This window comes from Serinus canaria, chromosome 2 (genome assembly GCF_022539315.1).
Source record: "Serinus canaria isolate serCan28SL12 chromosome 2, serCan2020, whole genome shotgun sequence".
Classification (NCBI taxonomy): domain Eukaryota; kingdom Metazoa; phylum Chordata; class Aves; order Passeriformes; family Fringillidae; genus Serinus; species Serinus canaria.
In genome coordinates, this window is record NC_066315.1 from 114,245,593 (window position 1) to 114,270,479 (window position 24,887).

General features: G+C 37.5%; 1 protein-coding gene across 1 annotated transcript in view; it reads right to left on the reverse strand.

The window, feature by feature from the left end:
• NSMAF (neutral sphingomyelinase activation associated factor) overlaps nt 1-2,184 on the reverse strand; it is a 38,785-nt gene extending 36,601 nt beyond the window's left edge. The window contains exon 1 of the mRNA XM_050971822.1: nt 2,044-2,184. Coding sequence (XP_050827779.1) covers nt 2,044-2,096 — 53 coding nt within the window. The 5' untranslated portion in view covers nt 2,097-2,184. The remainder of the gene's footprint in view (nt 1-2,043) is intronic.
• Between the last annotated feature and the right edge of the window lie 22,703 nt (nt 2,185-24,887).

A 24,887-nucleotide genomic window follows, 5' to 3' on the forward strand; every position in this document is an offset into this window, starting at 1 on the left:
GATTAATTCCTTACTTACCAAGTTTCATACTACTCTTACCTGGAACTTTTACAGCTTAAAGTTTTTTAGAAAGCAACATACAAGTAACAAAAAAACCCCAACAAACCCCAAACCAAAACACACATCAAATGCAATTGCCACAAAACTTTAAGAAGCCCTGTTCATTTCACTAGGAAATATCTTCCCCAAAGATACAAAGATCAAGCAAAGCTTTCAAGCAGAAGTTGGTGTCTCTTTACAAACTACAGCTACCCAGCACCTAGGTAAAAAAATTCTCAGAACCTGTTCCTTCACTTAAGTCACAGGTAGCTGGTTTTTTACATTTCAAGATAGAACTATAAGGACAACATGCAACAAAATCAGTGTTTCTGATCATTCTAAGCTCAAAATATTTTAAATTACTTAAATGCTTTTAAGATTTCTTAACTGAGAATATCACAGGAAAAGACAGAGAGGGAGGGACCTGATATATTTATATTATTTATTATTTATATTTATATTTGTATAAACATACAAATTTACTTAGGCTTTATACTAATATCAATTGTTAGGTAAGGGAAAGAAACAGAGAAATGGGTTTGCAGATACAGGAAAACCTGCCAGTGCAAATGAGAATAAGACTGACCTTTCGTAAAGTGCTCAAATTACAAGCTCAAATAATAAGATCCTGATATGCTTTCAAGTTGGAGCAAAGAAAAAAAGTTCTCATCAACAACTCTAGCAGACATTGACATGCTGAGTTTGTTCTCTAGGCTTTTTAGAAGAGATTTGGACTCTATTTAGGTTCTTTGGGACAAGTCTGATTTTTGGCCTTTTTTTTAGCTTTCAAAAAAAAAAAAAAGGCTATTGGCTATTTACATTAAATCCATAACACAACTAACACAGTCATTTTACTGGTTTTTCCTAAATTAAGATGGCTTCTTTTCAATTAAAAATATTTATCTTGTCCTTCAGTATGGGAAGTTCATCCTTTCTGCCTGCAGTCCCTTACACACATCTGAAACCACAGCAGCCCCCCCAAAGCAACAAGATATACAAGAAGACAAAACGTGATCTAGAACACATCTGTAATTTAAAAAAAAAAAAAAAAAAAAAAGGCAAAAAAAAAAAACAACCCACACCACTTCAGAGGATGTGGTAGCTTCATGGGCTGTACAGCTATGAATCAGAATTTATATGGACAGAGTGAGTCCAGCTCCTCATCATGTGGTTTTCCCATCAACAATAAACAGTGCTGTGTAACCAGCAGAGACCTGCAGCAGGAATTTGCACAGGGTTCACACGGGACCAGCCTGCTGTTTCCCTGGTTCCCGCAGCAGGAGACACCTGGGGATCCCTGATCCCCCCAGAGAAGGTCGTGTCCTTCTGTGTGACCCATGCCGACTTACTGCTCTCAGAGATTTCCCAGGTGGAAATGTTAGGCTTGCAAAAGATTTTGAAACTTTTTGACAAGACAGATACAGCTAAGCCAGGGAAAAGGAAGTGGGACAGTACCTAAAAATAAGAGAGTAAATTCAGGATACACTCAAGCATGTGTGATAAGCCTTTGTTGTACGTTCAGAAACAAAACAAAGATTACAGTCAGCAAAGAGAAGCGCGCAAATTTAATTTAACGCTTTAAAAAGGCAACACAGAGTCTGTAATTCAAGGGCTGACAATACACTAACTATAGTGTTCAGGAAAAAAATAAGGAAAAAATACCACAACAAACTACAGTGAAGAACAGCTCCATGCCACAAGTACAACTGAGAACAAACTAATAAACAAAATTTTACAAGACGCTATTTTTCATGCAATTCATGCAAGGCAAGCATTCCTGTTTTTCCAGGTCCTTTCTACACTCTTTTCAGCCTTAACTCAGGGGAACCATCAGCCAGCTGATCTCAACAGTGACAACAACGAGGGCAGCACGGCGCCCGGGCTCTCCTCCCGCCGCTGCGCCGCGGCCTCTCCGGAGGCCCCGCCGCCCGCAGCTCCGCCGGGCCCTCCGAGGGGCCGGGGCCGAGCGGGGGCGGCCGGGGCCGGTGGGGCAGTGCCGCTCACCTCTCCTTGGAGTACAGCTCCCGCTCCAGCCGCCGCCTGCGGATGAAAGCCATGGAGCCACCCGGCCGAGCCGCCGGTGCCGCCGCCACAGCAGGCCGGGCCGGGCCAGGCCGCGCCTCAGGGAGGCGGGGAGAGCGGGCCGGCTGCGGCCGCAGCCGGGCTGGCGAGCCCGGCCCGCCCCCGTTTGTCCGGCCGGAGAGGCGGGGGAAGGCGGCACAGCGAGAAGGCCGGGGAAACGCCGTCAGTCGGCTCCGAGGGTTCTGCGCCCTCGCCCGGACTGCGGTGCCTCTGCGGTGCCTTCGGGGCCTCCGCGGCGCACACGGAGGGAAGCTCACGCTGTATTACATTGTGAAACAGCTTCGTTACGTGGACTAAAATAAAAGTTTTAAATGTAGTGCCACTGCAGTGAGATCATTGTGCCCGTAATGCGTGCGACAGAAGCTGTCAGGGCAGGAGGTGCGTTCAAAGCCTGGAATCGCAGGATGTGCGGAGCTGGAAGGGATCCAACTCCCTGCCCTGCGCGGGGCATCCCCAAGAGTCACAGCACGCCCGGAGAGCATTGTCCGAACGCTTCTGGAGCTCTGCCAGGCTTGGGGCTGTGACCGCTTCCTTGGGGAGCCTGTTCCAGCGCCCAACCATCCCCTGGCTGAAAAACCTTTTCCTCATACTCAACCTAAACCTCCCCTGCCTCAGCTTTGTGCCGTTTGTTCAAGTCCTATCATTGCCTAGAAAGACCTCTTTGGAAAGAGGAGTTAGGTAAAAATCTCTTAGTTCATATAAAAACCTTTCAATTGATAAAACTGCCTCTGAATCTGAACAATTTATTTGTGTGTTTACAGACACAATCTCTTGTGCGATAGAAAAATCTTGCTTTTTGCATAAGTTAGAAAAATGGATTCATGGAGAGGATATAATTTTTCACATAGAAACAAAAAGAATTGCTTGAGTATTCTATACCTCAAGAGATTGTCTGATGTACTCTCTGCACTCGGATTCAGGTATATGTTGATCAGTGTTACTCAAATATTTTCAGTTTCTGGACACAGGTATGAGACATAGATATGAGAATATGTATGTATGTACAGAAGGCAGATTTACTTTGGCTAATTGTCTTTCAGGACAATTTCTTTTAGGTTCTGTGAAGTACTCTTCAGGAGTACTTCACAGAACCTAAGGAGGCAACAGATCACAGTTTGAAAACCACCTCTATCATCTGCATGAACTATTTCTCTAATCAATTTGTAAAATCACCTGTTTGAAGAAAATCTGCAGCATTTGTATGTAGCCTGTACAAACTTCCAACAGCATCTGTGAATATATATTTGTCCAATAGCCAACCTGATTTTTCTTTGCTGCATTCCTTGTCATATTTCCAGTGGAAATCATGGAATCACAGAATCATAGAAGGGCTTGGGTTGAAAGGGACCTTAAAAATCATCTAGTTCCACCCCCCCTGCCATGGGCATGGAAACCTTCCACTGGACCAGATGGCTCAGGGCCCCATCTAGTCTGGCCTCGAACACTTCCAGGGATGGGATATACACCACTTCTCTGAGAAACCTGTTCCAGTGCCTCACCACCCTCACAGTAAAGAATTTCTTCCTCATATCTAACCTAATCTTTTTCTCTTTTAGTAGTTTGACACCATTACCCCTTGTCCTTGTCACTACATGCTCTTGTAAATAGTCTCTGTCTTTCTTGTAGGCTTCATTCAACTACTAGAAAGACACAACTAGGTCACCCTGAAGCCTTCTCTTTTCCAGGCTGAAGAATCCCCATTCTCTCAGCCTTTCCTCAGAGCAGAGGTGCTCCATTCCTACAATAATCTTGGTGGCCTCCTCTGGACTAGCTCCAGCAGGTTGATATCCTTCCTGTGTTGTGGACCCCAGAGCTGAATGCAGTACTTGAAGGTGAAAGGTATTCATGTGCCTCACATATATTTTAATAAATATTTGTGTATAAATGTGTACTTATTCATATAATTGTTTATATGTGAGGATATGTATATCATCCTCTCATAGACTAAACACTTTTTTCCACTTTTCTTATAGACTACACTCATAAATGATTTATTCTTCCAGCTTTATTCTGCCAAAAAAGCACATTCCAGTATGACTTTTGCCTTTATCTTAGGATATAAGGTATCAACACCAACTAGAGTACAGTAATTATGCCTCATGTGTTACATGTGTGAGAAACATTCATAAATACATCCCAGTAAGAACTTGCTTGTCTTATTGCAACAGAAATTTTATGCTCAAAATTGATTCTAACATAATGCCACCTAGTTCTCCACTTTTTCTCCTATATATGTAAACTCTTCTCAGGTATAATATTTCACTGTGAGGATTTAATCTTGCTAACTTTAGACATTTATCCTAGTTAAGAAAATAGTTTTGAAATTTGATACTGTCTTCTAGCTCTCACAATGGTGAGGAAAAGTTTTTTCAATATATCTATATTTTTTTTGCATCTTGCAAATCACAAATGAAAATACTGAAAAGAACTAAAATTACAACAGATCCTTATGGGTTCTCATTGTAGGTTCTCTCCAAGTTTGATTTTTGTAAGCAGCATGCCAATTGCTTGGTGCTTTCATGAAAATTGTTTCTTTTGCTTTTTGTTTTAAGGAAACTGTCATGGAAGAGCATCTAAATGATACTAAACTCAAGACCTATGATACTTACTGCTTCTCTTTCTCTACCAAATCAGTGAAATTAATTGTAAAAAAGGGCATTTAGAGTAGTGTGAGAGCAACTGTTCCTGACAACCTTATGGTAACTTCTTAATCATGAAATTTATTCTAGATTATTCCTTGACATCAAAATAAATCTGGGTTGCTTTAGACCAGTTTTCCTTGGATGGATGATTTTTATCCTTTTCTTACCTCTTTAAAACTATATAGTCTTTTAGTAATTCAGAGATTGGTTTTGGTATATTATTAAGTAAATTTGTTTAGGCCCTATTAACTTGATTACATAAAATTTATATAGTTTTTAGCCCATTCCTTCTTTAAGCTCTAGGGTAAGATAAATTTAACTAAGTATCTTCTAAGACACTTCTAATGTATTTCCAGAATATTTCTTTGTTGCATTTTATACTCCTTTTTACCTGTCACTCATTTTGTACTGTAGGCTTTTTAATTTTATTCTTTTATTCATATTCTTTTATGTTACCCTTCAGTTATGTCCTCTTATTGTGACTTCTTTCTTCAAATCTTTGAAGAGCTTTTAATGTGATGTTAATACAGTCTACTTAAGCTTCCTTTCCTTCCTTTTGTTCACATCAAGATAGCTTGCTATTGTATGTTTAATTAAAAATGAGTCTATTGTTCTCTGTAGAAAATCTAGGTTAGCTTTAAATGACTGAGCTCAGGCCTAGACTGTACAGAAAGGAGGTTAATTAACTCATATAGAATGGCATGCTGTTATGATGAGCCTGCTTTTAGTACCTAGACTAGCTTGATTAAAGCTAGCTTAACTATTTCTGCATAACAATGCAATCCATAGTTGGCAGAGCTGACATGCTTTTTCTTCCTCTTTTTCACAGAGCAGGGAAGTCTATTTTCGTCAAATGTGTCATGATCACTTTCACTCAGTTTACTTTCTGCCTTTAAAATCAAAGTGAGCTCCTCTCTACTTGTCAAGCAGTTCCAGTTGGTAATGCCTCTTGTAACTTCCTCTGTACTGTAAAGCAAAAGTTCATCCCTAAAATACTACAAGAACTTGAAGAACATTTTGTGTCCTGCAATATTGTTCTTCTAACTGGAATTCAAGTGATTGAAATCCATTGTTATCTCATGGGCAAGCTTTTTGAATACCTTCATTAGTTGCTCAGAATACATCAGAAAAAAACACCAACTTCCTCCTTTCGAGTACAGCTGTAGTCTATTATGAAAAATAGACCTGAATCATAATATAATTTTGCTTCCTCCTTTTAATTTTCAGCAGGAATGGTATCTTTTGTCTCTTCCTGAATTCAATACACATTGAATCATCATCCCCTGATTTACTGTGCCCATTTTCCCTAGCATTTTTATATACAGCTATCACTCATTATATGCTACCCTATCTCTGGGGTACTACTAAACCTGTATTTTTACTGGATCCCTGTATTTTAAATGGATCCCATTTGACTTTTAATGTACTTTACTGGATTCCATTTGACTTTAAATGTTCCAGGTTGCTTTTAATTTATATTTTTTTCATTTTTGGTTTCTGGCAGATATTCACCATGGTATTTAACCACTAAAGCTTTGTCTTTCAAGTATCAAAAAAAGCTTCATTAAATACAATCTTCAAGTGTTTTGTGTCAATCCATTCAATTTTATTGGGCATTTTAAACATGTTCAGAGTAGGCTTAACCTCAACTGTTGAAGTCAGTGGTGAAGTTCCTGTTGGGAGTATAAAAGACTCCTGAGTATAGTTCAAGGATTCATCCAAGAATATATTTATTCTGAAAGATATGTCAATAGCCAACCTATGACACATTAACCAAAGGCAAAACTTTAGCTTATTGTTAGTAGAACTAGTCAGAAAACACATTTTTTTTCATGAGGAAAAACCAACTTGTTACCTCTCGTTATAATGACATTCAAACTATTTATTATAAGTCTACACTTTTGTAAAGAAAGCATTTTTTGAAAGATATGAATGAACAGTTTTGCTTTCAGGAGTAGTTTAGGACAGACTAACTTCTGCAAGAGAAACACTGGCCCTAGTTTTCTGAGACATGCATAGTCTTTTTGCTGTGTATACTCAGAGCCTAGAATAATAAATAAATCCTTAACTGGTACATCTTGCTATTCTACAGTAACAATAATAAAATCAACAACAATTAGATGTGTCATGGCTTACTTGTTGCCCTGATCCGAGTGCCAACCTGGAGGTACATGCAGAAACTCCACTAGACTAAAAGCACTCATGTAAAGTTTACCCTCATGATAGATTTGGCAGCTCCATTCTGAACACATTTAAACTAGTTTGTAATCATCTTTCTTGTATTAAATTCTGCTAAGATTTTTTTGAGCAAGTTGTAAGTCAATTTATATGTGTACACAATGTGTGTTGGATTTAAAATCAATTTTAATTAAACCAGTTTTTATCAACAAACAAATGTGTAATTCACCATTTTCCATGGAGAAGGAAATAATCTTAGAGGCAAGTTTAAAGTTTCAACACTTAAAGATCTTCTATAAGTCAAATTGTAAAGGCAAGGATGACAGAAACTTGTACAATTATTTTATATGTAAATTTAAATTGAAGATTTTATATAAAATAAATGTTTCTAGTGAAATCCTTCTAAACCACACCCATTCTGAAATACAGTACTTGGTTATAAATTGGTTTGGTTTTACTACTCCTTGAAGGATTACACCTCCTTTAGGTCTCTGTATTCCTTAGCTAACATTACTAAACTCATTTTCATAGGTTACTCTCTCTAGAATTTGAAGGCTGGATTTTCAGCCACTGGTTTGGTACAGACTGCATCTGCAGATCCCTGCTTTTCAGTTTGGAAGCATCCTGAAGAGGACTCATAAAATAAGGCAGGGCGCATGGTAATCCAGAAATAATCTGGTACACTTTTATATATCTGCTGTGCTGAGAAAGAAAATAATACTAATTTAGTCACTTTAAAGGCAAGTAAATTTTAAATATCAGAGATAAATTTGTAACAGAAATGAATATATTTACTTTATTAAAACAGATTTGGAACACATGTGAACTATATGGAAAAAACAGCCGAATGTGTTCATCAAGTAAAATACTCCCACACCCCTTCAGTGTTCCAGCTATTTTATGGAGCTGATGACTTGGCTTCCCTCCAGCACCCGTACATACTTCATGTCATTAGATGCATGAGTCACTCTGCTTTGCTGTAGAGCTGCTAAATGTGGTGCCACAAATGTTCATTTGAAAAATGGATGAGCCCTTGAGTCATATTTCAGTATAGCTGGTTTTTAAAGAAAGGCCTTTTAGTAAACTTGTAACATATAGTCCACAGGACAATGGAGCTGTAGTTTATATTATAGTAATGAAAATAAACACAGATAGTGGTGGTGAGAGAAAATCTGAAAAGTCTCAGGGAAGGAGGAAGCATCTATTAAGGATAGATATGCTATACAAAAGCAATATTCAAAAAACCTTACAGACTAGACAGCAGTTTCCATTTTATCCACCACTAGAATGTGTCACTTAAATGCAAATTTAAAAAATAACTTGTAATGTCATTGGGTTTTCCCTCACTTTGAATGGGCATGGTTAAGTTGTTGGCAGAACATTAGTTAGCTGATGAAGACATTGTTTTATTCCTTTGCTCATGAGCTAGTGCATGTGACTAGATGTTGAAGAGTGTATGTGTATAAAACTCAAAGGGATATTTAAATCCCACTTGGAAAATGGTAAAGCTACAAGTCTCACTTTTTTGGTCTACAGGCTCAGTGTTCTGGCAGAGGGTGTTTTTCTTGGATGTAGGGGAGGGAAAATAAAGCAGAAGAATTGAGATGCAGAACTAAACTATTTAATTTGCTTATGTGGTTGGCCTTTAAAACTCTTAAAATGTTTCAGCTAAGAATATTTTAAATGCTTGTACTTTTTGCATAGGTAATAGTCCCAGATTTGTTAGGACTTTTATGTAGTAGCTACTTCAACTCTGTGTCTAACAATATTCTTGCTGCAGAGAAGAACAAAAGAATAATATTCATGTTTCCATTTTAAATCAGTAAAACAAATGCATAATTTAGATTAATTTTCAGACATGCATACAAATGAATTATTTCTTTGACATATATTCTTGTGTATTGGTTGACTTTATCCCGCTTTCCTTAAACCAGAAAAGATAAAGAGCAAACCTATGTTATCATAAGTCCTAAGTGCTAAGACTTGTGATCAACTGGGGATATACAAGATCAGCACAGCTAAGACCTGCATAAACAAATTAAACTGTTTTTCTTATATTGAAAAACATACAACAAATATATATATATATTTCTTCTTTCCCTAGAAAACTTGGCATGCTTTGTATGATGTATAATAGAGAAGTCCTATGACTATATTTCTGAATATAAGACTAGATTTTTTCCTAAAGTGGAAAGTGCTTTCTCATCTGTCACCAGTCAATAGAGTTATGTATATATTTTTATAGCAGCTGGAGACGTGACAAATGAATATAAACAACACTTCTATTCAGAGCAGTTGTTTAGAACAGAACTTCTTCAGGAAATAATGGCACTTGAAGCACTAAGAATGAATTTTTCTCATCTGAATTTAGCCAATATGCAAGTTAAGCCTTTAGTCTAAGGTAGTCTCCCATGCTTCTACTGTGTGTCCTGGAGAGAGATGAGTGATTGATTCACTGTTCTTACCTTGGACGTCACACCTAAAGGGAATGGATTGCTTCCTATAGGTTCTCTGCTTGCTCTGGGGAGAGTCCAGATGGCTGTCTTAGGTTAGACATTCAGTTTTAAGTTACAGCTACTACAACTGAGTAAAATGAGCCATGTCTGCATTATTTGTCAACAGCAACGCCAAATTTGCCCCGAAGATTAAACTTGCCCATTGCTGTATTCACATATATGCAGGAGTAATTTTCACACCTTTTCAGAATTTCAGAATCTCTGTGGCCCTGTTGATTGCATAGTAATCAGATATGCCTGGACAGATTGGACACCAGGCAGCATTGTGGAGGGAAAGTTCCCTGGACATGAAGAACACTGCTCATATAGCTGTTTTTTAAGTTGTGCTTTTAATTGTGGTGGAAACATATCTGCTATCAGCTGACTGGTTCAAAGGAGAGAGGAAAAGCAGTCTTTTGCATTTTAAGAGGAGCAGAGGTGAAATTCTGCGGTTTTGTGTGTTCTGAAAAGTTTCCAAAACCAAGCTAGAGCTTCTGTTCAGTACTCATAAGCATATGGTAGTTTTTACAGTAGGAATTCTAAATCACATTTAGAATTCCTACTTGGTATGATATGAAAGAGAAAAATTCCGTATTTGATATTGCTGCCTCATTATAATTGCTTGACTTCAATAGCCTTCTGTTCAAAGAATTGGAACAGAATTGGGTGTGAGAAACTACTTAGGACTGCATCACTCAGCAATATGCAGAAAATAAACTGAACAGCTCCTCATGCTCTATGCTGTCTGATAATTACATTTTTTTGAAACTCCTAAAGCAAAAGATCATTAATGGAAGAAGTTCAAGTTGCCTGATCTCTTCTTTTAAAGGGATATTGGAAAGATGGTTTGGACAATGAAGGAGTATTTGTCTTGTCACTCTTGGATGGTAAACATTAGAGAGTCCACCTGCTGCAAAGACATACAAGTACCCAAGAATTTTTAGAAATCTAAAGCAAAAGGCACCTCCTCTTCCTCTGAGATTTTGAACCTGAAATCCATGCTTCAAAGGAAGCATGTATCCTCAGCATCTATAATGGTCAGGCATTAAAGGATACAGCACTCTGGTTGACAACTTAAGCAATGAACTTGGTGGTTTGGGAAGACAGGAACAGAAGAAAAAACACAGGAGTATGGTTTTTTATCACTATATGGATCACCATATCTATGTCCTACACATGGCTGCATTTTTTTAGCCAGTTGTACCTGTGTGTTGAGTGGTTTTGACTCTGGTTATTTTCCTTCATCTGACTGTAAGGATTTGTTAACTCTTTATGTAAGAAAAAAGTTATTTCTTTTGGAGAAGGAGCATCTCCTGGTTGTATTTGTATAATATGTGACAGGATATTGTGGCCCATGGCATTAAACCAATTACAGCAGTAGAGCTACATTAGTCATTGGTGATGGCTCCTGGATGATAAGAAAGTCAAGGAAACCGGCAAGACTCCAGTAGTCTAAATAAAGTAATAAGAGCATAAGCAAATGCCATTAGTAAAATGAAATGTTGTGATGGACAGGGTAAGATTCTACTAGTCAGTTACTGACAGAATTTGATTGACATTCAAGTTTTCCTCTACTCTGACCAGTGTTTCTCAATCAATCACAGTACCAAAACCTTTCCACAATTTGAAAGCTTATAATTTAGGAGTGGTGTTCAAAGGAATTTTATTTTTAAAAAATGTATATCAATTTTTTGCCAGAAAATGCTTATATCTTTACAACAGGTGTTTCTCTGGTCTGTGCTGTTATTTGTGTTCTTGTCACTGTCATGTGTCTCCAGATATTGGACAACATTTTTCTCCCCCACCTCTTTCTCAAGATATTTAGAAAGTCTTAACCTATAAATTAGTTTAGTTATAACTTAGGTTTTAACATATAAATTTTTATAATTTCATAGGAAAGTCAGAAACAAACCATGAGGAAGTACAGTGAGTAGATAGGAAGTTATTGCACATTTAAATATGTTGCAGTGTCTAAATATATCAATACTGATTACACAGCTCTTCTGCTCTTAGGACACTGCCACCCATCACATGAAAGTACTCTTAAGAACTAGGAGATATGTGCAGAGCTTTCAATTTTTGCAGGGTTTTTCTAACTGTAAACCACAAGATCTTGTGACATAGCAACACCACAAAGGCTTGTTCTTGCTTATATTTCACCAGAAGCTGTAACCACAAGTGCCAACTGTCTACAGATGATACAGGAATTAATTTGTAAAGGTGGAGATGCAACAAACTATCAAGAAAATACTTTTACAAAATCACCTATGGTGCTATTTTTGCTGTTGGGACTACTAGGTAACAAATATGATTTGTAGTGATATTTTGGTCTGCTCTCAACCACAACAAGCCCTGACAGAGCAGTAGCCTTGAAGTTTGTTTATTGCACACCAAGGCATGAGCTGGGACTTTTAAAACACTTCTATTTACTGTCCTGTCTGTGGAAGCTCTGCCAACTTCTTCCTTCACTGTCTAGTGTGTTTAATAAAGTGTTTGCTTTGCTTTTCTTCCAGTTCTAGGCCTTGAGTTTACCTGGTGGCTGATACACATATCTGTCTTCTGATGGGAAATCAGTGTGATAGAGCCAGGACAAAACAAACTCACTCCACCTTAAATTGATGCTTCTAAGATTGCTTCCATCCTAATAAAGCAGAAACTTACTATATATTCATCTTCTATATTAATGAGTGTTCGAAATTTATTTACATTTATTTTAGACAGACATAATCTGGAAAAATAATTTCCAGAAATATTTTCTTAGAAGTTTACATTACCATGCTTGTTTGTGCAAAGTTTGATCAGACAATAAGTGAACATATTTAAACCTAAAAATTTTTCTTGGTCCATCCATTTCAATCCATTTAAAATTCTTGTTTCTTACAGAGATAGCTACTGCATTTCAGAAAACAAAATAAAGATTGATACACAGAGTTTATGATGTCCTTCATTAAAAAACCCTCTATCCAAGCCTTTGGATACCACCACACAATAAAAAACTGTTATGAGTTTTCACCTTGGAGAGATCTCCTATTGAGTTCTACATAGCAAAGATTTCAGCCAGAGGTGAGTGAAGGGTTTCAAACCTCATAAACCGTGAAAACAGAGGAGACCTTGAGGTATCAATGTGTGGAGGAAATTTTGAAATTAACTTTAGAATTACTTGAAAATTTCATTCTTGAAATGCCCTAAATGTAGATTATAAACTGCTTGTGAAGCTATTTGCCTGTGTTTATACCAAAAGGAAAACATATTAGCTTTCTTTGGAATAAAAATAAAACAAAACAAAACAAAAAAAAAAAAAAAAAAAGGAAAAAATAAGAGTGGTGTTTCATATTTTTGGTCACTTGATGGCACTAAACTAACACTGTATACATATTAATCACCAATAGCATAAGACTATTTCTGTGCCAGTGTTTTGTTTTCTTTTTTTAAGACTTGGCCTGATCAAAGTGCTTTGTTTGTTTGAGGGCAGATTTCAGACACAATGAAGATTAAAATAAACAAACATAAATCCAAGAAGCAGTTGTGAAATCTGGCTGACTGTGTTCCGTCTGTCTTGTTAAAGTTCATGACATACTACAAATACCACGATGGAATGGAATATGTAGCATTTCTAAGCAAAAAAATAAAAAAAAATAAAGTCAGTTTTTCAATGTAATACACCAAAGAACAATCCAAGCCTTCCAATGTAAAATCTGAGAGAAGTATCTGCAAACTTTGGACAGTGACATTTACACCAAAGTCTGTGGCCATCAGGTGGCCACCCACATGAGACAGAACGTGTGGATACTCTGGACTTTTTCATATCTCAGTGTCTTTGGGGAAATTGCAAATATTTCAAGGCTAAATGTTGGGTTTATTGTGTGAATTGGAAGTGAAACAGAGATAACTTTGCTTTGATGGTTTCAGTCATGTAATAGGAAGTCTCTGCTGTGATACATGTATGAAGAAGAGGTTGCAGGACCGCTGTGTCTCCTAACAAAGGCATGTCTTCACAGATTGTCCAGCAAACTGTCTGTATTGTATTTATTTGTACTGAAATCTGAGAAATCCTCATTTAAATGGTCATTTTTAGGGGGGACTTTTCTGTATCTAATAGAGTAGCAAGGGAGCATTTTTATTTAATTTTTGGAAGTTTTGCTCTTTCAACATATTTTCCTCTTCTACAAAGGAAACAAAACCACATTTTTTAACAATCTTCAGATCAGCAACCAGAAATGCTTTTTTTGGCTCAAGGAACATATTTTCTCCTGATAAAGCTTTTTCTCTGGTTGTGTTTTACTTCTTTTTCAACACGAAGTTACTTGTGTTTCAAAATCCAACTGCAGTCCTACCTGGACTTTGGCCCTTCTAATTTTCTCTCAGAAACCTCATAACATCCTTGTAGTCCCCCTGAGTTGCCTACCCTTCTTCCAAAGATCATAAAGTCTAATTTTTTTTTCCTTAGTTCCAGCCAAAGCTCTCTGTCCAGTCAGGCTGATCTTCTTCCCCACCATCTTGTCTTTTGCCCAGTGGGGACAGCCCGCTTCTGAACCTTTCAGATTTCCTTCTTGAAGAATGTCCAGCCTTCCTGAGCTTCTTCTTCAGGACTGCCCTTCAACCAGCCTCTTATACAGGTCAAAATCTGCCTGCTGGAAGTCCAAGGTGGCAGTTCTGCTGGCCACGTTCCTTATTTTGAGAACTGAAATAATTTTGTGATAGCTGAGACCCAGATGTTCCCCAACCATCACATCACCCAGCTGTCCCTCTGTGCTCACAAAACATGGGTTCAGTGAGTGTGTTCCCTAGTGGGCTCCCTCACCAGCTCTGCCAGGAACTTTTCTTCCATACACTCCAGGACATTCTGGATTGTTTCATCTCTGCTGTGTTGTATTTCCAGCAGATATGTGGTAAGTTGAATTTGCCTATGAGAGCAAGGCCTAGTGATTGTGAGACTTCTCCCACCTGCTTATAGAATATTTATTCTGCCTTTTCAACCTGATTAGCTTGTCTGTAACAGAGTCCCACGAGGATATCTGCCTTGCTGGCCTTCCCTCTTATCCACAAACACTCAACCCTATCAGCACCATCATTAAGCTCTAGATCAAAACCTGTGCTGTGTGTTTCCATTCTTGCTACCTATTACATTTTCATCTATATGCAGTATGGGAAACCTGGATGGTACTCATCCTGAAAGGGAAAATATCCATGATTTCACCACTTCTGGAACAGTGAAGCATTTATGTGCAGGTTTTTTTTTTTGACTGTGTTGTGGTTTAACTGCTGAAGAGACAGGACATGATGGCCTTCACTCTCTCATGTACTTATAAGCTCCTACCTTCAATTATTCTGCAACTACAGAGAAATAGATCACAAATCACAGAATATTCTGAGTTGAATGGGGACCCACAGGGATCAAGTCTAACTGTGAAGGGACTGAACCAACAACCTTTATGTTATTAGCACCCTGCTCTAACCAACTGAGCTAAATAAATATAGCATTTTCTGGGAGTTTTTTGACTTTAAAAAGAGTTCAATTAATGGAAGATTTTCAACTTTGTAGCCAACAAATCCATTGTCAAAATTTTGGTTGCATTTTTCATCTCATATGGTCTTAACCATATAAGCTTAAGGAAAGGAGTTGCAAGGCACTGAAGCGATTTCCACAGTATGCAAAACCAATTTCAGCTCTCCTTTCTACTCATGAAAGTTAATGGCTTTCCACAGGAGGTAAATGAGGACAAATCTGGCTATCTTGGTTTAAAAAATACCTTGTTTTCATGGCTATCTGCACTAAATTTAATCCAACTACAACAAATGAATTTGTTCACAAAGTTGGATAAATGTGAGCTAAGCTAATATAAGCCGTGTGAAAAGTCACCCTGTTCTATGCAGCACCAGTCAAATAGTATTTGAACTTCATATGAAAGTATAGAAATATTAAGTAAAATCGTCTCAAAAATATGAAAGTGTAGTTTTTAGATGCATGTCTATTTTTGCATGATAAATAAAATCATAAGATCTCAAATTTGAATTTGCAAGCTTGCTGCCAGAGAAACAAAGAAAAGAAATGAGGAAAAGCTCAAGAAAATGTCCTTTCAATATCACACACTGTCAAATAAGTTTTTCATTGTTTCATTTCTTAGTCTCTTGTGTTTCATATACATGTGCTGGAATCACATAGCACAAATCCAATTTTTTTATAGGCCTGGTAAAAAATAATCATAATTTTAATTGCATGTGAAGGTTTGATTATAGTTGTAAGTATGCAGCTCAGAAACTGTCCTCTCCTTATGTTGTTTTCAAATCATCTTTTGTTCACAAAGCATACAGTTGGTTCTACTTCTATAAATTTCTAAAGGGTTTTAAAAACATTGCAAACTTAATCAGTCTGTAAAAATTTCAATCAAAAATCTAGCATTCAATGGAAGAGCTGCTAGAGGGACTTTCAGGAGGACAGGCACAGGGAAACTTAGTAGCTCTGCCTGGTGGAGGGGTGAGTCCACTGCCTGAATGGCATGGGCACTGCTGCCTTGCCTCTCTGTGTCTTCATGGAACCTTGTGATCCCTATTCAAACAATTTGGATACAATTTCTATCTGAATAAAAAAGGATAAAATGGAGAAATGACTGTGACTCAACCAGAAACATTCCTGGAAGCTCCTAGGAAGACTTCCCATGCCCACTCATTCCATTGCTTATCCCTTTTAGCCCTGATCAGCCATTAGCTACCTAACAGGGCAGGCTCATAGCTTTGCTACATTCAGTTGTGTCTTCTATCTTATAATTATGTACACACAGATACACTAAGATGCCTGCTTCTGACAGATCTATAGTCTATGATACATGCATCTACAGATCTATGATTAACTCTTTAGCTATAGGCCATCCTGGTTGGAAAATGTGCACATAAAAAGATGAACCTTCCCTTCACAGAGCCTACTGATTTTCAAAAATTCACAAGTTATATTTTAAATTATAAAATTTTTTTAAAAAGGAATCGAGTTTTGGACTACAGACAAATTAATAGTTCATGAGTACAGAAGGCTGAGTTGAATACAAAGAGAAAAAAAATGTTGGGAAGCCAGATACTAAGCTAATGCAACTTGACATAGCTCCCTTAACATCAGTGGAGTTCTTCTGATTTACACTAACTGAGAATCTGGCCCATTAAAATATGAAAATAAATATACAAGTACCTACTAAATTTGACCTTTGTACTTTGAAATATAAAGCATAATTTTTATCCACAGCTCTGTGCAGTCCTTGGTTAAAAGCCACTGGGATTAAGACATATTATTTTTGGGCCCTGGAAAGTGCTTATATTGTTCACTGAAAGAAACAGAAATATGTTGTGAATTCAAAAGAAAAATTAATAGAATTTTAAAAAGGTCATTAAAATAAAGAAGCCTGTGGCGTTCAAATGAATCACATTCCTTCAACCCAAATTAATAGCTGTGTGCATGAAGATCTGCTCAAGAAATCAGACAATTTATCTGGCTTCCCTTAGCACTTAAGTGTGGTAAAAGGAGCAAAGATTTTCTTTCCCCTTGTTGGTAACTGCTCATGCCTCTCTTAATCTCTCAATTCCAGTCCTGAATAATGTGTGACATTTTGGAAAGACAGTCTTTAACAAAGAACTGCAATTATAGTTGGGTGCATTGCTGGTGCAGTACCTTGATGATGACCACCCTCTCTCCAAAGGAAGCCTTTGCAGCTTCTGTGCCTATTGAGAACCCCTTTGCCCTGCCTGGGAGGTTGTGGGGTCCCAGGGACACCATGGCAGAGGGCAGACAGGCACAAAGCCTCTCTAAAGATTATGGAATGATAGAGTCATTTAGGTTGGGGCAGACTCTTCGGATTGTTGAGTGCAGTCATGTAACCTACTACTGCCAAGCCCACCACCACTAAACCATGTCCTTGAGTCCTACCTTGAGTGTCCTATCTACCTACAAGACTTTTAAATTACTCCAGGGATGGAAACTCAAGTATATCCTAGCAAATGTTATACAGACAAAAAGAACTGACTTCCCAGATCATTAATTACAGAATGGCCATGTTTATGAGACCAAGTACAGCCCCAGAATTCAGAGCTGAAAATAGGTGTGGCTTTCCAATTATTGTGGGTTAAACTTGACAAAATGGAAGTTTTGACTTTCAGTCACCAGTGGAAATCAGGAATAATGAGATCAAAATGAAAAATCAAAATTAATGGCCTCCTTTGGAAAACTGACCAGAGGATGTTCTCACCCAAATAAATGCACACACCCAAATGCTGCACTCTTGAACCACTGGAAGCCAGGGAAGTGTGTAATACACACCTACCCAGCTATGTAGCAGGAGTCATGGAAAAACTCACACTCTACTCAACCAGTAATCTGCATGATTACTCAGTAGCTTGCTGGCATGATTTTTTCCTGTGCCAACTGGCATGCTCTGCCATAAGATCAGAGTCAGTCTTGGGGTTTGGTGTCATTGAAGACCATTCCCAAAAGGGCAGTGTCAACAAGAGTGATGCAACTTGGCTCCCTCCACCCTCAGCCTCCTCCCTCCACAGTTCTCCCAAACTGTGCTAGCAGCTTTTAAACTTCAAACATATCAACATATCAAACCCATATTTTGTTACCCTAATTTTATTTTCATGCAGCAAAAACACTGTTTTGGTCAGTTGCAGTGCCTTCTGCATTACAGTGAACAGTGTGAGCACTCACAAGTATGATGATAATTGTATATTAGAGCCGCACTGGCCTGAAGGAGACCTGAAGGACAGGAGATACCTGGTGTAGACAGGATCAGGCCAGGCCACCTCACTTCAGAGCTGGAGAATGGTCCCTGAACAGGTGTTGTTTGGCAGTTCAGCCACAGTCACAACCACTGTAGTATCAGGGACAAATTATAGATGTTGGTGTTGCCAAGTAACATTTCTTTGAACTGAAATGCCACCTGACAGAGCACAGAAGGTACAAACATAGTAAAGGCCTTTATCCTACATGTGGTTTAGGCAACCACATAATGAAAAGACATAAAAATAAGCCATGATATCAAAGAATAAATCTGGCATGCACTTTTCATTACTGTAATTCTTAAAAAAAAATCTTTTTTAAAATAAAATCCTAAATATTTAACAAGCACATCTCATTGATATGCTGTATTATGCCTAGCAAACCAGAACCCAACAGTAATAAAACCCAATGTTTTATTGGACAGAATGCATAATGCAAAGTTTTCCATCTAGAGAGGTTCCTTTTTTTCTCACTGGGATGAAGTAAGTATATGAATAATAAACTAGGTGGAATCTGTAAGAGACCAGTGTTCTTTCTTTCTTTTATAAGTTAGAAAGGCAGAAAACAAACCAAAAAAATAAAAAAACAAAAAAACCAGGAAAAACTCTAACTGAGAGACTGAGAGATGGCTATTTTTGAAAACATTAGGAAGGAGCACATTTAAGTCCAGCTATGCTCACACAATTTTTATTGCCTTAAATGTGTATTTAGTGCTGATCTGTGTACTACAACTTCTAAATATTCATGTTCTATTATTGAGAGTAAATATTTTTGCGACAGAAAGCTCAAGGCCCACTGTAGAAAATCTACTTCAAGCATAGCTGGAAAAACATTACAAATCCTGGGCCTGGAGAAACAGAAAACATCCCAGCAATGAGAAATCTATATTCAGAACAGCCTTTAAATTAGTTTCCATTGTGATGGACTTTCACAAAAAGGATCAGATGTTCTTAGGAATTTGGAATCTATCTGACTATGGGCCTGATCCTCATGGGACAATTTAGATGAAGTGGTGTTGACATCAATACAGTGTGAAAGTCACATTTTGTCAGTGTAAGGACCAAAGCAAAGGCTCACTAAATCTATTGTATGAGTGGTTTGGGCAATAGTTTGGCTACTTGATACATGTATATGTGTAAATGTGCTTAGAAAATGACGAAATTCTGTTTGACATTTTATTTAAGACCTTCTGCCACATTGCACAAAAGCTTTCTTAGGACTGCTCTCTGCTCTCTCCACCTGCAACCTGCAAACAACATGGAATGTACACAGATAAGTGCATTGGGAAATTAAACTTCCTGATACACTTTCTCCTCTCAGGGAGAGATAAATAGGTCAATTTTTACAAAATATTAACTCTTAAAGTTAGGCACCTGAGTCATCTAATTTTAAGATTCTTAGTCCTGGTTCCCCCAGTTCACTGACCAGAATCAGTGATACTGTCTAAGGATTAGGTGACTGGTCCTTTATTTACTGGTTTTTTATAAATGCAGACATGCTTCTCCACTGCAAGATGGCTTGCTGTTTTGCAGATTAAGTATTCATAGCAGATTGTGCACTCCTTGCAGATTGCATTTGGCCTTCAGTTATTGATTACAAAAGCATGAAACCAAGTAAGTTTACATATATAGGTTTAGCTAAAATAACAACAAAAAAATCTTTCTTAATCCTGTATAAGGCAGTAAGTGTTAACTTAAATAATTTCCATTTGCCATATGGTCTTCAGGTGATTTGATGTAATTCAAAACAGGCATTCAGTAGCCTAATGGTTTTAGTGTACCACAGATGTGTCATTCCCTTGAAATATATTTTTAGTTTGCTTCTCAGGCCCTGATTCTGCTGGCATTAGAAGTCCAATTACAGAAGCAAAGCAAATTCCAAATTCAGTCCACAAGGCTACATTATCAAAACCCTCTCCACTGGAAAAATATTCATATCAGGCTTGAAATACCTTAATCATATTTCTCTTCATTACCCAACATAGTATATGAGGATATAATGTAGAAGAGCTAGAAGCTACTCAGGAAAAACTCTTCCCTGTTTTGTCCAAGTCATTTCAGAGAGCTGTGATTTGAGCCTGAGCTTAGGCTCATGGGGTCGCAGTTTTAACATGATTATGCACATGCATGACTAGCAGCCATACTCGAGTGCACATACTGCAGATTTTAAGTCAGTGGTTCCAAACACATCTTAGTTTGTTTTGTGGCTGTGTCTAATGCAGTAATAATAGCTCTGCTATCATTAAAAAACTGCTTTCTGTGAGAGGCTTTAGGGAAGAGGTTTTTTTTTCTTTGCTGCTTTGATTTCTTACAATAACAGAAGTATTAGAAACATTTAAGCTCAGATGGGAAAATTCTTAAACCCAATGACTGTGCAATCATAAACTGTTGAAGTTTAGATACCTGTGAAATATGTACATTAAACCTTGGGTGAACAAGTTCACTTCACTTTGTTCTCATTCAACCATATGGATCAAAGTTTAGTGTAGCAGACATCATAGATGGCAATCCCCTAAGAAAGCATGTCTTTTCATTCAGTTGCTTTTCTCAGAATTATATCTATTACATCTAGTTATACTTCAGGTGATTTTGTTTTAAATGACTGGGATTACTTCAAATGACTGGGATGATGACAGAATGACTGGTTCTTTCAAAGGTTTTCAGATTCCTTCTCAAAAATTTCCAGAACTACCATTAGCGTAGTGGGAATGGTAGTTCTTCACACACACATCTCACCAGAGGCAGCAGTATATACTAAAGCAACTGCAATGAAACCAAACACTATTTCTAACCTTTCATTAATGAGATCACAGTTGTTAGCTCAAAGCAGGTGAAACAATAAATATGTAGTTTGAACAGAGAAAGTTAAATGGTACACAGAACTACTTATTATATAAAAAGAAAAAAATTATATTGGAGACATGTTGCTTCTTGCCAAGCTCTTGTTGTATAATTAATAACTGACCTATCATAAAATGCTATTCTTTTATTACTTTCTTGAAACTTTCATCAAAAATAGATATCGCGAGTGTCTTGGATATTTCTGGTTCTTTTGAGGATTTGCTGTAACATTAATCTCTACAGTGTGGTTGTGTTAACACCTTCTTGCTGTTAAACCAAATTTCACCTTCAGACACAGGGGGACTGAATTTTTAGACAGGGATAATCCAGGACTCAGCAGCAGTGGATTTTGGAAAAGTGAGTGAAATATAACCCAAGCTGGGCTGACTCGGTTGGCAGGCTGAAGCTGAGACAGCTTAACAAGAAATGAGTCTTTAAAGATCCTGTGTGTTGATACTTCAGGAGTATGTTACTTTTTCTGAAACTTCCAAAGGGCTTTATGAGGACTAGAAAATACTATTTCATAGCTGCAGAGTAACAGATTTTTTTCCTTACAAACAAGGGATGTCCATCTTAATCAATTATGCCTCATCAGCTGCTCTGACAGGAATAATCATTGGACCTATTAAAATGTCTGCAGATTCCTCTTTCTTCATGAGTACATAGAAATTAGAGTTGAATGTATTACAAGTTACAGACATGACAGTGCTATGCACTGTAAAGGATTGATAGATCGATAGGCAGGCAGATAAACATGGAAATGTTCTCAAAAGCTGATGCCATCAGTATGTGTATGACATCAGTTAGATGCAGGTGAACCTCTCCTCAGGCTGCAGTCTGGGTAAGGGATTGCTTGGATGAGGCTCAACTATCAGTGCTGCAGATTGTTCACCAGATAAGAGCAATTCCTGAAGGACACAATGAAGGTGAAATCAGAATTCAGATATTTCTACAGCTATTGCAGATGAGGAGGGAATTTTGTCCAGTTGCTGATACCTCAGCTCTAGTTACAGGAATAAACTCTATGGTGGTCCATTGGCGTGGGAGTGAAAGTTTTCCATTCAGCTCTTAGAACAGCTCATTATGCTCATACACAGAATCACAGAATCACAGAATCATACAACAAGCTGAATTGAAAGGCACCCACAAGGATCATCAAGTCTAACTCCTGCCCCTGCACAGGGCCATATATATATATATATATATATATATATATAGATATATATATATATATATATATATATATAGATATATATATATATATATATATAGATATATATATATATATATATATATATATATATATATACACATATACATATACACAATACGTAGCAATGTGTTCTGTGTCAGCCTCTGCTTGGCAAAAAAGCCTAAGCAGAAACTCCAACTGCCAAGTTTATTTTGTGTACCTTGTTTGTGCAAAAAGGGTTCTTCTATTCATTTAGTTTTTGAAATAACAGATTGTCATTTAATTTGAATAACTCTTTGGCTATGCCTACCTTAGCAAATATGCAGATGAATCCAGGAGTGGCTCTGTAGAGATTTTAATTATATACATTTCAGAATGTGTTACTTTGGGCTTATTCTATTCTGGTCATATAGGCTGAATGCCTGCCAGTGACTGAAGTGCACTAGGTGTGCTGTGGAAAGGGATTTCTTTGATTTTTTGTTTGTTTGTTTTATTGTTGCTGTTTTGGTTTTTTGTAAAATAAAATTTTGTGGTTTTGTAAAATAAATTCGGGAAGCATCCACAGTTCTCAGTGTCTAACCATTATCCTTTGAACATTTGATGGGTGGATCTCAAGGAGCTTTGTAAATCTTTGCAGCTTGAGAGTGGTTAAGTGCTGTTATCACATTACAGCCAGGCAAAGCAACATACTGAAGTATTGCATAACTTGCCAGCACAGAAAGTCTTTGTTTGAACCAGGTGTATATGCCATGTCTGTTGACTACCAGCTAATTTTTAAGCTTCTCTTCAGTAGTTTAAGGACGTCTTCTTTCAGAGCAACAAGCCACTATAGATTTGTATTTCAGCCTGTGCAAAACAGTACTGCTCATCACCTAATGAACAAAACGGCCAAGAAATAGCTAGGCTGTATATCAGATTTGTTCTTTGTGATGATATGATGTGAAAGCAAACGCCAAACACAGCAAAAATAGAATGGTATTTCAGTCAAACCACATTTACCTTGTGTACTTTGAATATCTATGCAATGTGTAGGGGTATATAAATCAGGCATGCAACTTGAAAGCAAAGATATTCACCAGCAAAATATAACAACTGTCATATTTAAAATGAATGAATAAAGAGAACCAGACTGGGCAATAAAATATCACAGATTTCTAACCTCAAAACCAGCAGTGACATACCTCTGATTCACACTTTTTTATAAAGAAAAAACCCCTTTTGAATCTTGTTGATGTTAAAACTATACATGCAGCAATTTTTGTCTTCTGCTAAAAGCCTGCCCTCTATTAGATCAATGACACTTCCTTTGAAAAGCATCTTGCTTCTGAGACTTCAATGTCCATCAATGAAATTCCTGGTTGTGAAAAAGCAACAAGGAGGTGATATAGCAGGTAAGGTTACTGACATATCTCCAAATAGGATTTCCTCTGTGGCAATTCTGAATAGTCAATTTTGAACTCTTATAGAGTTTCACAAATAGACAGTGAAACTTCATTATCTTCAACTGGTGCAGAGATAGAGTATTCTAGAGTGAAATAGATGGCTACCCCATTCAATCTATCATCCTGCCTACACATGTGTTCATAGTCTGATTCTAAAAGTGTAAAAAAAGGTCTGCACAAGAAAACCAAAATACACCTGGTCAGTTGTGAAATGCTGATTTCCTAAAACATATTCCTTTCTGACTTATATAAGTAATGTGTTTTTATCAAGAAGCATGATGTTTCATTACGCTTAATTATCTTAGCATAATTATAAATGCTAATGGTCACATAATTATCTAGATTTTTTTAAAATCCAATCCCTCAACTCACTATTTCACTCGAAAAGTCTCTTGGGGCTGTAAATCCCACGATTTGCATGAAATAATATTTCCCTTAATTTGTTCTTCATTTAACTGACATTAATTACATCATATAACATCTTCTCATATTTTGGAATGCAGAAAGACTGGGTACTTATCATAGTTTTATATTATTAACACTACATTTCAGTGCTTGTTTTATAAGTTAAAACCATAAAAGAATACATAAAAACCTAGTGAATGAGATGATGACAATAACAGAAAATAACAAACTTTATGAGCTCTGTTACAACCACTACCTTAAATCATCATACAAGCATTCCTGTTCAAAAATATGTCAGGTCTGCAGTCAGCCCAAAGTCGAAGTGTGTAGGTGAATACTGAAGAGATGAGCCCAGACTTTAGGAGTCTATGACAAGCGTGTTCTGCAAAAGGCACTATAAGAGGCCCTGCATAGTCTGAAACTGCCAGGTCTCACAGACCCCCAAGACCCCAGACCATCATTATCAAAAGTAGATAGTTAGCCCATTTTTACTCACTCCTTCATTTTAATGTCTCAATTCTAAACAGTCCTCCTCTTGCACCATTGCAGATAACAGTGTTGCCCTTCCTTCCCCCCCATGGCTCCATGACACCACTGCTGTCACCACACAAATCTGGTTCATCCCCACAGGTCATTGAAATCATGACATTTTTTCACTTCAGAAATCTGACCCTTACCTTAAAGCGCCCTATAGAGTCTCTTTTCTTTAATAATCAGTACAGGGGCTTGCACCAAGCAGATCAGGGAAGTCTGCATGCTGTCCGAGATCACTGTTTCTGCAGCCTGTGAGTGCCATCCCTGCTCTCCACTC